Raw genomic sequence first — 17,664 nt, forward strand, 5'->3', positions numbered from 1 at the left:
AATTTGGGAGAATGGTTGTCCCGGGAGATTTTCGGGAGGGGCACTGAAATTCGGGAGTCTATCGGGAAAATCGGGAGGGTTGGCAAGTATGATATTACCCATCATGCTTTGTAGTGGGTTTAGAATACTGTAATATATCGTTGGATATAGGGCTGGTCGTTACATCGAATATACTCGATGTATCGCGGGTTTGTCTCTGTGCAATGTAGAAAATTACTATTTCGTGAGTATTCGAGTATACGTTCTCACGCAGTTGCTTTTAGCTGCGGGCATTACACTACATGCTTTTCTCACTCTTTCTTGTCTCTCCTTCTCACTTAAGAGATAAAACAAGCGCACGTTGCTACATACGTCACATACTGTCGCGCGTGCAACCGATATGGTGCTTAAACATTTAATTATAATGTGCACATAGCTCAGTGGACAGGTGAGTTTGTTTGACATATTTAAGTAAACTTGATGTGTTGTTTTTTTATTTGTTTGCATCATGGGTGGGAAATGTTGTTTGGATGCTACATATAGACATCATATGGTTATTGACTGTTATCAAGTCAGATTTGGTCGGAAAAAGGTCATATAAAATACAAATAATATTATAAAAAATATTTCAAGACGTACAATGGGCCAGATTTAGGATGCTGGCAGGCCACACAGGGTTTGGATAGCTTTGAACTAACCAAATGTGCTCTACAACCGTCCCCCTTGCCATAGAATTAAAATGGTCTAGTACCTAGAATTTAGGGTGTAAACCAGTGCCAGATGTATTTTTACATTCATTCGTAATATAGGGCTTAGTTTATGACTCACTGATGACAAAAAAATGTTTTAAAGACTAATAAAAAAATCATAATTTGTGCAACAAGTCGTCATGGACCAGTGAATCAGAAGCGAGGGAGAGTCATTGCCAAGTGACACGTTCAGCTCCTCTGAAGTAATGTTATTTAAGCCTATTATAGGAGCGAAAAGGAAGGAAAATGTGCGATTCGGCGTCATAACTATTTAGGTTCCTGTGCTCACACACATGTCCTTTTTGGGCAGTGATACATTTTTTGACCCAAACTGTACTGCTGACAGCACAGAACCTCCTCATCCCCTGCCAAAACAGTCACATCACTTGACATTTCTACTGCAGAGCTGCCAGTGAAATCATCACGGCTGATGCAAGGCAGGGCAGGGCGTGGGAGGAAGCAAGAGGGAGGCACTTCCTGTCCAGCTCGGACCCGACTACTTTACTTTGTTTTTTCTTCTCTTTTCCTTTCCAAACCAGCAGGGTCCGAGCCTTTTGCTTGGCCTCAGAATTTCCTGTACTCGGGTCACATCGCATAAAGAGGACTGGGTGGGGTCAACAAGGAGGAGGAAAATACTTTTGACAATTCTTGAAGGTTAATTTCCTCATAAACAAAGTACATGAAGCACGGATGTAAAACAAAAAAAGAGGAAGGGTCTCGACCGTATTACCTTCCAGTCTGTATTTTTAGGTATTTTTCAATCTTTTGTGTGTTTATACCTTTCACAAGTGTATCAGTTATGATAATCAAAGAAGAAAATGTCCATTTTGACTTTAAAAAAAATAACTTTTACTCCACATACGCAGATCAATCGGCTGACTTTTATGGTAAAAGTATGTGACCACTTTGGCTGCATGATTAATCAACATCAAATTGATTTTGAGGTTTTAATTAATGCGATAAATAACCGCAAGAGGCGTAGTGTGGTTTTTTTCTCCACCATCACCAGCATCTGAGTGAGACATGTTCGTCTATCAGAATTGTTTCTTCATCTCTCGCTTCAAACAAGGAGAAAGAGGTCTAACTCTGTGCATCGCTCTAAGCACGTTTTTTTTTAAACAGTAGAAGTAACTGAACACAGTGAGCCCTCTTTTTAGTAATTCACAATCTTTGTCTCGGTGGGTAAAGCGCGAGATCACAAGCTTTACACACACAGGAAGCATGGACAGAGAGCCTCGCTACTCGACTCGCTTGTGAGAAGTTCTGCAAAGTAACAAAAATTAGGAGAAATAATATATGATTACAAAGTCAAAGGTCCGGTTGTGGTAATATTTGAACTTCAAATCAGATGGGCAATATGGGACCATCAACAAACACTAACGAGTGAGAACCTATTTCTTTCCAACTGCAAAAAAAAATACACTTTAAGAAGTTTAATATTTATTCAAGTTGAATTTTTGCTAACAGAAATGAGAGTCCATTTTATTTGTTTGTTTATTTATTTAGGATAACAAAGTGATTGACCATCCTCTTACATTCCAATGGTAAACAATTCGACACTAATGGGAAATAAAACTGTATATCCTTTTGAATGGTTACTTTCGTTTTTGTTATTATTTATTATGATTACATTACAAACACTGTATAGTTTTCATCCGTTAATTCTTCGGTTTAAGAGCATGATGTAGACAAAAGCTCTAAGTCTGTCTGCACGAAGCCACATATATGTTTAAGTAAATGATTGCATATTGTTTTACTGTGTAGCACCTTGAAAAAAGAATATGTGGATTGACAGTCCAAAAGTAACATGTCATCCTTCCGTCGTTATTTTTTGTGTTTTATACATTTGTATAAAAAACTATATGAAAAATCCCAAATCCAATTGCAATCGCAATTTTTTTTTTTGGGGGGGGGGGTCGCAATTAGGTTTTTTCTCAAAATTGTGCAGCTCTAGTGATCACCATTGCCAATTAATGCCTTTTAATGCTAATTACAAATGCTGATCCCCTCTGGCTGACACTGTATTTATTTTTAAGCAGTTAGTTACAGTATGTGTCTCCATACACACGTGTAGAGCTGCTCCCCTAAATTGATAATAATCACCTCCATTACAGAAAATACACGGCAATTTTTAGTATCTTAAGTATCATCATCAAGTATCATCATCACCTGAGGACAATGCTAAACATGTTACACACCTAAAGCAAGCTAGGAGCAGGTTAGCTAAGCTAGCTTTAAACAACACCAGAAAATAAGTGCTTAGTAACCTTTAAGAAGAGTAGATTAAATTATGTTACAGCGGAAAGTAAGTAGCTAATAAGAAATTAACAAGTAGGTTGATAATAGAGAAAGAATAACATAACAACTGTTGGTGTGTAAGTAGTGTCACAGTCATCACATGACAAGTAGGAGGAGGGCGCATCGTTCCGTAAATTGGTAGTGTCGACATCAAGAGTGATATTAGTATATGATCGATACTAGAGTAATTAGGTCAATATTTAATTTTTTTTGTTTTTGTTATGTTTACAAATACAGGGAATAATGCCCTGGACACACAAGGACTGTATGCACAAAAACCAAAGGGTTTAAATGAGTACCAGTTTGTTTAGTTATTGTGTACCATTTACCTTGTTTTGATCAAATAATTGCATATAATAAACGAAAATAATAAACTTGTTTAATTCAGAGATGTTCCGATCAGTTTTATGCTGCCAATTCTGCTACCAATCATCCTTGATCGAGATCTGCTGATACCAATACTAGGACAATCACTTGTATTAACTGTACATTTTTCAATGTATTTATTGTGAGTGCTATTGACATTTTAACAACGGGGTACACCCTGGACAAGTCGCCACCTCATCACAGGGCCAACACAGATAGTTGGCCCCCACACCTGGTCCAAATCCCCCCAAATTTGTCTTTTCGTGTCATTCTCTCTATTTCCGAGTTTTATATGGCTGTTGAAGTGTACCAACTTGTCGGAATACGTCCCGAGACTTCTTCTGTCCAGGTGAGATGCATGATTCATGATCTACAATAAATTTCCAGGGAGCAAGGAAGCGAGTCGATCATGCCAAAATGTTACACAGGCTGCTGATCACAGCGCCTCTATAAATAGTTTGTCTGTGTTAGCACTTACAATAATAATATCACCAATACTTAGTTAATATTCAAATCACAAAATGTAAATGGAGTATTGTTGGTGATTTTTGAATGGTTATTTTTGGAATTTTAAGGGCGAAGTAGTTGACTTCCCCATTGGTTTCGCTGAAGGTTAAGTTGGAAGGTTTTTTTTTTTTTTAAATCCATCACTTTCATAATATCGTACCGTGAGATTTTAATACCGTTACATTCCCTGTCAACTATCGAGTTTGGTTGCTCCCTCTTGTCTCGCGGTAGATTTCTTACATGAAGTGAAAAGAGAAAAGAAAAATGAGTGCTGCAGAGAGCGAATAAATTGTCTATAAAACAAAAAAAAAAGTCTCCTCCACAGTATGGCAGTTTTGGGGATTTTTTTTCCCAAACGGACCGTAGTCAGACCAATGTGGTCTGTAAATTTTGCAAGACACTCATACCCACAAAAAACGGTAATACCACACCAACTTAGCCACGGAACTTGATCGTAACCTACTGGCACTAAACCTGCAGAAAATAGTTATTCTCAGCTTTGTCTCGGTTTATATTTTCACAATTTGCACTATTTAATTAGGCATTTCTTACGTATTCCCTATTTTTGCACCTTAATGTTAAGAGGTTATTGTTAAGTGTGATTTTAGAATGTTGTTTAAATTAATTCAATCAATCAATCAATGTTTATTTATATAGCCCTAAATCACAAGTGTCTCAAAGGTAATTGTTTGAGTGTTTGAGGGGGTTATAATCAGACAAAAGTTACACTTTACATAAAAATGTTTACACTTAATATAGGCCGATATAAACCACTTATATCGTGACACAGTTTTCAGTTATATCGTCCAGCCCTCGATAAAATGTGGAAATTCAATGAGAGATAAGCCTTCTGTGGGTGACATCCTTTTTACATATAAAGGGGATTTCAAAAAGTGGCACAGTAAGCCTTCCTGCTTTCTCTGGTGCCTCCCAGGGAAGGAGACAGCACACACCTGTCACACAAAATGTCTATTTCATATTATAAGTCCTAAGCATTAAATGTGTGCAAGAAAACTGCAACCATTAATTATATGTAACTGTGTCCTGTTATAACAATTGTATCTGTTCCAATGTCGATTTATTTTTCTATACGCTATGTAATTTTCCCCTAAACAACAATGGATAGTATTCTAAATATGTAAATTCTGATGTTTTTTTGGATCATTGCATTTGTGCTCGTGCAATTCTCATGGCGTGATAAAGATCAGCTTTACGTTGTACAAACGTGCTCAGTACACTCTTTAAAGAGATTAGGCTGTCGATACACTCATTCATTTCCTGTAGAACACTATGTACTCATGAATATTTATGTTGACTCGGAGAGGCCATCCTTGACGCTTGTAATTTCCTGAATTGCAGTCAGCACATCTGCCTCACTTCGTCACTTCTCTCTTCAAGGCCTCAAATCCTTAGTAGTTATTGAGGACAACGTGTACCGTCCACTCTCTGCTGACCCCAAAATTAAACACACAGGGTTGCTTTTTAAAAAAGGAATCTTACCAAATAAACCATACAAGGCAGATGACTCATCGTGAGTCAGTTGTTCACGAGTCCTCAGCTAAGCAACACTTTGCCTATGACTTTAGGCACATAGATGCAACCCAAAAAGTTACAACTAAAACACTGATCTGTGTCATAAAAGTGTGCATGACTGATGCCATCAGAATGAATTCAACTCAGTATATTGCAAACTAGTATAGACAAGCACATAAAAGAACAGTATTTCCTTTTTGGCTAAATGCCATCGCAAGAATGTGAGGGCAATGAGGGCAAGACAAAAATACAATAGACAACTTTAAAATTGTTTCTCATGGTCACTAATGCTCAGTTAATTGAGAAGCTATTTTAAAAGTAGCCGTAAAAACCAGCAGGATATGTTTAGTAATAGAATACAGTGTGTCATAGAAGAATTTGGCTGATTGTGTTGAATCCATGGTGTCTTGAGGTAGAATGGAAAGCACTACTTGGCTCCAACGAGCACAGGCGCTGTTGTTTCCTCTACTCACTATTACGCTGGCATTGAAAGAAGAGTTCAGAACTTAATTGTTTAAGAAAATAAAAATACATGTAATAAATACATTGGTACCTCAATTAAAGAGTGCCCAAACTTAAGAATGTTTTGAGATAAGAGCTGTCTCTCGGCTAATTGTTGTTATGCTTTAAGTTACAAGCAAAAAATTTAGATACTAGCATCCCCGCCATTAGTTTCTGTAGCAAATGGCACAGTGAACCCCTGAAGATGCGCCAGAAACATCCCACCTTACACATTAGCATTAGATTATTCGAGAGATAGATATAATTTAGTCATTGGAAAGACGAAAATTAATGTGAAGAATATTACGAAGACTTTGATTTAATGGGGACCATTTATGATTTTTTTCTACCTTTAAACACTTCCTTTTGGAATACATACCATGTAATGATGGTTATTTGGTCAAAATTGTGCATATATTTTGCTATAAAGACATAGTATCATCGAGCCACTTTTCGGCTGCCTCTAGAGAGGCGGAGTTGTTAAGAGGGAAATGAACCCCTCCTCCTTAAAAATGGCAGATTCGCTTAGATCTTCAAGTACATGTGTACAAAATATGGATAAAGCGCTGACGTCACCAATGAGAAAACATCTCAGGTTGTGGAAATTCTAAACAGCTTGTTTGACAGAAGTATGAAGGAAGCAAGATTATTTTATCAATATCTGCCCATGGTTTGATTAAAATCTTTCGGGACTTATGCAGATCCCAAATACACAAAGGCAGGTAACAACAATAGGCAAGAAAATTTGGTTTTGCGTAATGGATGTCCTTTAGCATACAAGTGTTTTGAGTGAAGAGCTGTGTCACCTGTAAATTAAGGTACTACTGTAACAATTGATTAACTTTCCCTATTTTTTATCAAATCAAATGCTTATACTCGTACTTAACCGCCTAATTATTTACCTTTATCGGCATTAGCTAGCTACAGTTACTTGGAAGACAGAAGACACTTCAAATTGAAATTAGCAGGTTCACATTAGGTTATTTGTTACTACTAGGAGCTATTCGCGTATTTATGGGAAAAGGGTTACACTTGGCAATGTACTATGCAATTAAATGCCAAAGGGTAACACCAAATGTACATGTATTATCTGGGTAGCTAGATGATTAAGTGAGGGTGTTTAAAGGGAAACTGCACTATTTTTGGAATCTTGCCTATCGGTCACAACAATTATTAGGGACAAGAAGACAGATGTACGTTTTGTAATGCGTTCTAACTTGTAAATAAAAATCCACTTACAATGGAGTCAATGGGAGGTCCTCTATTCTGCCCATAAAGCCCTCTAAATAACCAAATAAAAAAACACCAACAATAGTCAATTTACATTTCGTGACCTGAATATTAACCAAGTATTAGTGATATAGTTATGATAAGCGCCAAACTATTTTTAGAGGCGTCATGATCAGAACGAGTTGACTAGCTTGTGCTGCTACAGTATATTGACGTCAAGAGCTGGTGACCGCTTTCTCGCCTCTGAGCTCATGAAAGTTCATTCTATATCATAAATAATACCTCTCACCTTGATAGTAGGAGGATGAGGACATAATCCGACAAATTGGTCAGCTTTGGCATCAAATTTGGACCCGGAAATAGTAAGAAAGACACGAAAAGATGCTTGGTTCCACCCCACTTTTTTCTCGCAAAGGTTATGAGTCACTCTTCGTCTAAACAAAAATATAGGAACATCCTAGCAGTCAGCATTCTAGTGACAGCAAACATTGTACAGTAAGAGATGTTTCATTATGTTTGTAGGCTCTCATGATGTCTGCAGTGAGTAGTAATCAGTGATGTTGAAGGAAATAGCGAACGCATAAATTAATGTCCTGCTGTATGCTTTAAATGAGCAAAATACGTAAATATTACATGTTATTATGTATGAGCCCGTTTCTACATTACAGCGTGTATATAAAACTTTAATGGAGGTGTGTGGAAGTTTTTAAGCGCTTTATAGGTAAAAAAAAATATCTCTGCAGACCTCTCCTGGAGAACCAACACCACAGTGTTGGTCAAGATGGCCTAGCAGTGGCTACACTTCCTAGGGGGCTCAGGAAGGTACGACTAGACACCCAGCTGCTGGTGACCTTCTACTGTTCCACAATTGAGAGCTTGCTGACCTACGCAGTTACAGTGTGGCACTCCAGCTACACGTAAGTCGACAGGAAGAGACTACAGAGGGTAGCAAAATCTGCACAAAAAAAAAATAATCGACTGACCCCTGCTCTCCTTGACTGCCAGAAACATCTCCAAGGACACCACTCACCCTGGCTCCCATCTCTTTAACCTGTTCCCCCTGTCAGGCGCTTCAGGTCCATGCAGACCAAAACAAATAGACTCAGGGACAGCTTCTTCCCCAAAGCTGTCACTAAACTCAATGCACATTTGCACTAATGGAAACTGTTTGATTGCACTGATCCTTGAGACTCAAACTACCTCTTCTATGTTTACCTATATGTGTTTTTATACTTTTACTTGTGCTATTTATGTGTGCACTTAAGGAGCTGTGCTCCAATTCTCATTATACTGTGTATAATGACAATAAAGGTTTTCTATTCTATTTCTATTATATTTTATTTTTCTTAGTAGTCCATTATTACATTTGACTCAGTAAGGATACAGATTACCTAACACCAGAGTCATCTAAACAAATGAGTTGTGTTCAACCGAGAAGTTCCTCTGCATTTGAAACTCAGAATAACACCAATGAACACCTAAATAAGAAGAACAGCTGCATCTGAGAAAGTACATTTGTGATGCGGTTTACGTAATCGAACATTATTTGTGGTACACCATTCTGGGAAAATGTATACTTCAGATTATGGTGCAATCGAGAGGATGGTGTGACACACTCAGCTGAAACTAACAATCAATGATTGGTTAAAGGAGGTCTGTCCAAGTGTGGCAATTCAGGTTTTGTGTAATGAGTCTACAAAGTATCTAAACAGGATTTGACCACCTGATAACCTCGGTTACAGACACACACACACACACGCACACCACACACGCACACACATACACTGTATATACATACAAGAAAGATCTGGTTTCAAATAGTGCTGAATAATTACGGTATTATAAAAATAAATCACAATAAATTAGTTAGTTTGAAACATGAGTATTTATTCAACCATCAAAACTCAACTGTATTTATAACTCAAAACAACAACTGGAGATAAACTGGTAACGAGTAAACCGTAAATAAAATAATAATAGTGAATGGCGCCAATGTCTTCCGTACAGTTAAAATTACATGTGGAGGATGCCATTTTTAGGGCCACATTAAATACATTTTATTTTATTTTTAGAATTCCATTTTTACCCCTATATAAAGGTGTGCTTTTTATTTCATTAATAACATTTAACAATGTCCGTTACATAAATGCTAAATCCTTACATTTATTGGTACAGTACATCTTTGGACAATTTTGACCAGTATTAGTAGTCAAAGCATAATCATTTTGTAAAAGTACCGTACCAATAAGTGCTTTAAGTACAAAATGTTTATGTTAGGTACTTTTTTTGAAACCTTTATTTTCTTAGAGCAGTCAGACCGGATGTTGCGCACAGACCTTACATCGGTGATGTTGTTCTCAACAACACAAGCTGATGAGACGGGTTGTGGAATTATAAATTGTCTTGGCTAGCATTAGCGCTGTAATTTTTCGCCGGCAGCTTCGACATTGTTTAGTTTGTGAAGGGGCGGGTGAGTGTTTTGGCGACAAAAGACCAGTCCCAGACACATAATTTCACCAGACAACTGTTCCTTCTGCTTGGATGACAGCTGTTCCCTCACGTGTGTCAACGTTTGTAATATTCCACATTTAACAGTAGATTCTATTTTTGTTTGCCAGTTCCGTGATTCCGTCCGCGATTACGTTAACACGGATTTCATAGGCCCCACTTTTTTAGATGAGTGATTTGAGATACTTGCGGAGTGTCAAATAAATGGGAATGGCAACCATGGTGAGATCGAGGGCTTCAACAATTAATCGATTAAATCAATTAATGCCTTTTCAAAAGGCATCGAAATTCAATTAATCAACCAGCCCTGGTTTCCAATCACAAGTAGGGTTGCAGCTATCGATTACTTTAGTAATAAAGTAATCTTCTAATAAGTTAGTTCAATTAATCGATTAAAAACACACTTTATTGCCTCAATGCGTATTGAATGGAAAATCGTTGAAATAAAAGATTTTAATGCTGGCCATAACCTTAATATTTTCTTTCAATGATTGCACATCATTAACATTAAAATCTGTTAATTCATTAAAAAAATGACAAATAAAAACTCTGCTGCCGTTAACCGCAATACAGAAGACGGCACACACACACACCACTGCTCTCATATTCTATTCCATATATCTATTGCAGTGGCCATACCGAAACTATGTATCTTTAAAGTTACAAGCACTTCATGCTGTCCGGATTTTATTGATTTTTATTAGTTGCTCTCAATTTTCATCAGTTATAATGGCAACATCAAGTGCTCTAAGTTCTTAAACTTTTTCACTACAGATTAGCCCGGAGCCCACTCAAATATTAACACTAAATTAATCATTTTACACTGTTTTTTTTTTTTTGTCCTGTTCAGCCACTCAGGCAAATCATATTGTTGATGTAGATGCCCATATCTGCTGTACAGATTTACTTCACGAAAGAGAAGTGTGGGATACTTCTCTTGTTGCCTTATTTGTATTTGACTTTATTAAATGGATTTATTTAATGTTTGGCGCAGCCGGACCAAAGAAGGACGGAATGGAAAGAAGAAAAAAGGAAGACAGAGGGGGAAATCTCGCAGACAAGAGTGGGATAAGACAGAGAGATAACAATAACAAAAACAACAACAACAGAACAACATAAAAAATATGATATGTACAAATATGATACAAACAATTATAGGAAAGAAGCAGTTAGGGAATTATTAATAACATAGAAATGACAGTGAATATTATTGCATTACAAATGGAGCAACAAAAATATCAATAGAAATAGCACTATTGATAACGAATAATAATAATAATTACCTCTATTATCAACAATACAATTGTTTAAAATGCAACAACACATATATGTACTTCCTCCCACCTCCAAAGACATGCACCTGGGGATAGGTTGATTGGTAACACCAAATTGGCCCTAGTGTGTGAATGTGAGTGTGAATTTTGTCCGTCTATCTGTGTTGGCCCTGCGATGAGGTGGCGACTTGTCCAGGGTATACCCCGCCTTCCGCCCGAATGCAGCTGAGATAGGCCCCAGCACCCCACGCGACCCCAAACGGGACAAGCGGTAGAAAATGGATGGATGGATGGAAAATATATCAACTAAATTACTAGTCGTAATTTTTGCGCGTAAGAAACTTCTCTATGACTTTAGCCCCAGACTTCTTCTGTTTATTTGAGATTAGCATTTCTTAAGTTAAGAAACACTGCTCTAAGCATTGTAAAAAAAAAAAAATCATAAATAAATGAAAATAAACTAATAATTGAAGCAACATAATATAAATGTAAGCTTTTTTCTAATCGATTAATTGTTGCAGCCCTAGTCACATGGTCTGTTAAAGACGATCTAATTGAGGAGTTGAAATGTGTTTTAAAAAGTAGATTTCAACTGAATTCAAGCAATAATTTTTTTTTTGTGACGACCCAAACTATACACTAAATTCAGTATATTTTTGAATGACAATTTATGTAATTTGAAACAACACTATCCGATAAAACGATATCAAAATATATCGCGATAAGACACGTAATCAATATGAATACAAAAATGTGTTCGGTTATATATTTTTTGGGGGGGCGGAAAAAAACGGAAAGAATGAAGCATGGTCGGTTGCATAAACACAGGCACTCGCGGCCTTATAACCTAACAAAACAGGAAGTGATCAGAGAGCAATGGGAGGGTCACGCTAAACAGCCAGTTTGATTGTGCTATGTTATTGTCTTGCTGTTGATTCTCTACATGGAGTTAGAGGAGAAACTTAAAATGAGTGCTGCAAAGAGAGAAGACATTGTCGATAAAACAGGAAAAGTCATCTCAACAACATGGCAGTTATTTGGATTTTTTAAAATGGACTGTAGTCCTTCGCCGCGCTCATCTTTTATCTCAACCCTCGTCCGTTCCCTATTCCTAAGTACGGAAATAACAGGTAAGAACGAAAACAAAATAACAAAATATAACAAATGTGATACTTATTTGGTGCAATATTATTTAAACAATAATTACTGCATAACATAAATTCATTTCCGTACTTAAATAAGAATAACAGACCAAATTAAATGTTACACAGACCTTCCCGGCAGTAAACTTGCAAAAAAATGTTCTTCTCGGGTTTCTCTATGTTTACATTTTCACTCTCCGCACTATTTTGTTGCACCGTAAATCAAAGAGGTTATTGTTAAGTGTGTGTTGTGATTTTAGAATTTTCTTTAAATTGATTGTTTTCCATAGTTGTGTTGACATTTCCTTTGCTTTCTGCCTTGATAGCTGGGGGGTTATGATCACAGGAAGGTAACATTTGAAATACAATTTTTTACATTTACAATATTTTTATCCGGGTCTATATATAGGTCTGCAACAACTAATTGATTAAATCGATTAAAATCGACTATAAAAATAGTTGGCGATTAATTTAGTCGATTCGTTTGATATATGCTATGCGCATGCGCAGAGGCTCCTTTTTTTTTATTGATTTTTTTATAAACCTTTATTTATAAACTGCAACATTTACAAACAGTTGAGAAACAATAATCAAAATAAGTACGGTGCCAGTATGCTGTTTTTTTTCAATAAAATACTGGAAAGGATAGAAATGTAGTTTGTCTCTTTTATCCAATTATTAATCGAAGTAATAATCGACAGATTAATCGATTATCAAATTAGTTGTTAGTTGCAGCCCTATCTATATATTCCATATATTTTATATATACATATATATATATATATATATTTATATATATATATATATATTTATTTATTTTTCGGGCTTCTGGTCAGGATGCCACCCGAACGCCTCCCTAGGGAGGTGTTTAGGGCACGTCCGACCGGTAGGAGGCCAGGGGTAAGACCCAGGACACGTTGGGAAGACTATGTCCCCGGTTGGCCTGGGAACGCCTCGGGATCCCCCGGGAAGAGCTGAACGAAGTGGCTGGGGAGAGGGAAGTCTGGGCTTCCCTGCTTAGGCTGCTGCCCCCGCGACCCGACCTCGGATAAGCGGAAGAAGATGGATGGATATATTTTCCATAAGTCATAAAAATATCAATAATTATCGTTATCGACTAATTTAAAAAAAAAAAATTATATCATGATACAGTTTTCAGCCTTATGGCCCAGCCCTACTTTTAAATGCAAACATCTGCATTTATCAATGTTGTAAAGGAAATTTGTAAGGGTAGCTTTACACCATATTTACCAGTGTTAATGAGCACATTGTTAGTTTGGAGTAAACAGTAGTTTGTTTTGAATGGGGATGGTGATTATGAATTATATGTTGATAGTTCAAACAGCAACAATCTGTTTGTTGCTGCAAAATAATGAATGTGTATTAGAGAAATATTCTGCTTTGGTCTGGGAGTGACAAAACACCAAACCTTTGTGTGTCATAGCAAGCAGCATTAGCCGCTAAACCTAAAGGCTAGTCAAAAGAGTTTGTCATAAAGAAACATAAGGAAGGGGGATAAATCCGAGATTGATCATGAATAATAACAAGCTAGCCTATTCATGCCAGATGTTGTCCATGGTAGCAACTTTGACTCATTGGTCACCGGCCATTCACCTCCGCCTCGAAGGATGCTAACTTCCGCCTCGCATCCCAAATAAAAAGCAGCGGAAGGCACGTACTCACCTCCTGACATCGAAAGGCATGGTGCCTGTACGGTTTGTAAGGGTTTAAACGGATGAAATCACGGCTACCACTCGGTTCTTCTCAGAGCTACCGGTTGTTCATCTGTACCGGGTTGACGACGTCAGCTTAGGACGCTTTGCACAATGTGATTGGTGGAGAAGCTACTTCCGGTTTGTCGTGATTCTATTTCCTGTAGGAAGTCCGGCTAGCGTTGAACGTAAATAAAAATAAATAAATAAATAACCTACATGAAATTTGTCGATAAAGATATTTTTTGTAATGACATGCTTGAATTGATATTTTAACATTTCAATAATTTTGTTTTATCTTATTTTAAACAAACCATATTTTCTCTGTTTAATCTCCATCCATCCATCCATTTCCTACCGCTAGTCCCTTACGGCAGTGGTCCCCAACCACCGGTACCGGTCCGTGGATCGATTGGTACCGGGCCAGACAAGAAATACATTTTTTTTTTTTAAAGTTCCTTTTTTTTTTTTTTTAAATTAAATCAACATAAAAAACACAAGATACACTTACAATTAGTGCACCAACCCAAAAAACCTCCCTCCCCCATTTACACTCATTTACACTCATTCGCACAAAAGGGTTGTTTCTTTCTGTTATTAATATTTCTGGTTCCTACATTATATATCAATATAGATCAATACAGTCTGCAGGGATACAGTCCGTAAGCACACATGATTGTATTTTTTTATGCCAAAAAAAACAAAACAACCCCCCACACACACTGGACAACGACCAGCTATATTAATATGACATTTTATTGGCTGCTGGTGTCATTAATTTATATATTTGTAAGTTCAACAGACGTATATTTGTTAAATGAAATTCGACTTCTGATTGATAAAGTAGTAAAAACCCACAACGTTATCTAAATTACAATATTGCATTTATTATAGAATATTTGGCTCTATAGACCATTAATGAAATAACCATGGGAATATTCCATTAGGACATCCATCCATCATGTTTCTATAGTGCTTGTCCTCATTATAGTCATTGTGAGGATGGAGCCTATCCCAGCTAAATTTGGGCAAGAGCCCCTGGTCTGGTCGCCATATGTAATATAAAAACCTTGAAACTATATTTTTGAATTGGTATCTCATCTTATCGACATTCTCGCTATACACTTAACCCGGGGGTCAGCAACCCGCGGCTCTCGAGCGGCATGCGGCTCTTTAGTGCCGCCCTAGTGGCTCCCTGGAGCATTTTTAAAAAAGGATTGAAAATGGAAAAAGATGGGGGGGGCGACTTTTTTGGGGGTTTTAGTATGTTTTTTGTTTGAGGACAAACATGACACAAACCTTCCCAGGTGTTAGAAAGCCCACTGTTTAATATGTTTGTGTGTATGCTTCACTGATGAGAGTATTTGGTGAACATCGTTTTGTCCTACTAATTTCGGCGGTTCTTGAACTCACCATAGTGTGGACTGTGTTGCAACAGTTTGTTTACATTAGGAACAATTTCCCTTGTGGATCAATAAAGTTTGTCTAAGTCTTTATCTAAAATCTTCCACTCCTTCTTGTCTCATTTTGTCCACCAAACGTTTTATACTGTGCATAAATGCACAAAGGTGCGCTTTGTTGATGTTATTGACTTTTTGGAGTGCTAATCAGGCCTATTTGGTCAATTCTAACATGCTATTTATGATAGCTGGGTGGATGGATGGATGTACATATTGCATCATTATGCCTCATTTGGAGGTATAATAGAGCTCATTTAATATCTTTTACTTTTATCCTCTTTGTATATAATGTAGTTTTGCAAGGCTCCAGCACCCTCCGCGACCCCAAAAGGGACAAGCGGTAGAAAATGGATGGATGGGATGGATGTCTCATGACACATTATCTGTATGTAACATTGACTGCATTTCTGATAGTTGTTTGTGTGCCATGTTGTCCCAGACCACAGCAAACGTTACCCAGCTTGCAAAGATTTTAATAAATCCATTAGAAGAAGACAGTCTGTCGTTTCCTTTAACTCGGGGACACACATCTATACCTTTGGCCATTCTAAACCAGTCATTTACAGGAGTTATCTCACCCTCTGAGAAGTTTTACTAATGTTTTCCAGTGTAAAATGTGTAGAATAAATATTACATTTCAACATTTCTGTCAACAAAGATTTGCTTCAGCCTGCGACACATAGTCATTTTGATAGTAGGCTATTATAGCTGATATAGGCACTTACATCATGTGTTGCCTTCATTATAACACTTATATGAGGCTTTTCATTTTTTGCGGCTCCAGACAGAGAAGCATATGCGATACAAAAACAGGGAAACTATATTTTTGAATTGGTATCTAGGCTCATCTTATTGACATTCTCTCTTAACCTCATATAAACTTGCACATAAAACTGATACAATTGCAAATAAGATATCACGTGTAAGTACATCACAAAAATGTAGAATATCATGCAAAATTGCAGTTATTTCAATTCAGGCTAATAGACTATTGAAAGAAACCTGAACAGTTCATTTGCTGAATAGACTGTGACAATATCCGATAGTTACCTTTTTAACAACATTAAAACATATGAAATATTGTGTCAATGTGTTTTATTATACATTATATTTTATATACATGGTTTCATGGGAAGAATCCTAACAAGCTTGGATGATATTAATTTTACATTTCCCTCATGAAAGCATAGCCTATTTGTGTAATCCAGTGTTTTTGTCTGCTTTAAGGGGGTCAGAATTCGAAAGCGTGGATGTTGTATCATTTGAAAAAAAAATAAAATAAATGCCAACGCTAAAAAAATGTACCCCGGTCCTTATTAGTGATTACAAAAAGCTGCAAACACAGCTTCCTCAGACAGGCGTAAAGGTAATGTATTCAGCACTAAACAAGAAAATAACTGTAACAAAATAAGAGCACAGAACAGGAACTAATGGAAAAACGGCACAAAACGCAAAAAGGAAAGTTTTGGGGCCAGCATTTTGATAAAGAAGGTGAGAATCCCATTCGAATTTGAGAAAGAACCGGTAGTAAAGTAAACAAATGTGGTGTTCAATGTGGCGTTGCCCTCCTTTCCTTCCTCTCTGCTCATCGCCGTCTTCCCCAACAAGACAATTCATTTAAAGTTCAAGATTCATTAAAGGTAAAAGTGATGTTAAAAATGTTCATTTAGCAATTTAATTTGCAATGTAATTTTCTCTATAACAGGGGTCTCCAACTGGTAGCTCGTCAGCTGATTTTGAGTAGCTCACCAAAGGGTGAAATAATATTTGAGTATTTTCATAACTGTTAAATTCAGACATAATGCCTCTATTTAATAACAAATGACCAAAAAAAACCAGCATAAAGACAATGGCCACACTATTTTAGTGGAGATCCGCTTAAAGTACAATTTAGATGTTGTCGTCATAAACTCAAAAATACAAAAAGTAACTCAAATAGTGCTAAAAAAGGACAGGACTAGAAAAAAAATGCATACTGGTATATAAAATGCAGAACAACTAACATTTTACTCCAAAGTGTAGTTGTGGATACTGACATTTTGTTACTGCTCTGGAAAAAGTAAGCGTATTCCTTTTGTTTGGGTTGAAGTTACTATAAAAATAAACATTACAAAAAAATCAATAGCTTTCGGCCATGTTTATTTTATAAAAGTAGCTTTCAGAAGAACAAAAGGTTGTCTTTTGCTCTATAAAATGTGCTTTGTGTAACTACTGTTGGGTGTCCGGAAAATATTAATTGGGGTGGCGTGGCTCGGTTGGTAGAGCGACCGTGTCAGCAACTTGAGGGTTCCAGGTGTGAGCCCCGTTACCGGCATCCTAGTCATTGCCGTTGTGTCTTTGGATCGTACACCTGACCCACCTTCTCCCAGTGCCACCCACAGTGGTTTAAATGTAGCTTGAATATG

General features: G+C 37.0%; 1 protein-coding gene across 2 annotated transcripts in view; it reads right to left on the bottom strand.

The window, feature by feature from the left end:
* ergic1 (endoplasmic reticulum-golgi intermediate compartment 1) overlaps positions 1-13,948 on the bottom strand; it is a 36,014-nt gene extending 22,066 nt beyond the window's left edge. The window contains exon 1 of one of the 2 annotated variants that reach the window (XM_062043770.1): positions 13,771-13,948. In XM_062043770.1, the coding sequence (XP_061899754.1) occupies positions 13,771-13,790 (20 nt within the window). In that variant the 5' untranslated portion in view covers positions 13,791-13,948. The remainder of the gene's footprint in view (positions 1-13,770) is intronic. The other variant, XM_062043769.1, reaches the window with a different exon arrangement.
* Between the last annotated feature and the right edge of the window lie 3,716 nt (positions 13,949-17,664).

Source organism: Entelurus aequoreus, linkage group LG04 (assembly GCF_033978785.1).
Source record: "Entelurus aequoreus isolate RoL-2023_Sb linkage group LG04, RoL_Eaeq_v1.1, whole genome shotgun sequence".
NCBI lineage: Eukaryota > Metazoa > Chordata > Actinopteri > Syngnathiformes > Syngnathidae > Entelurus > Entelurus aequoreus.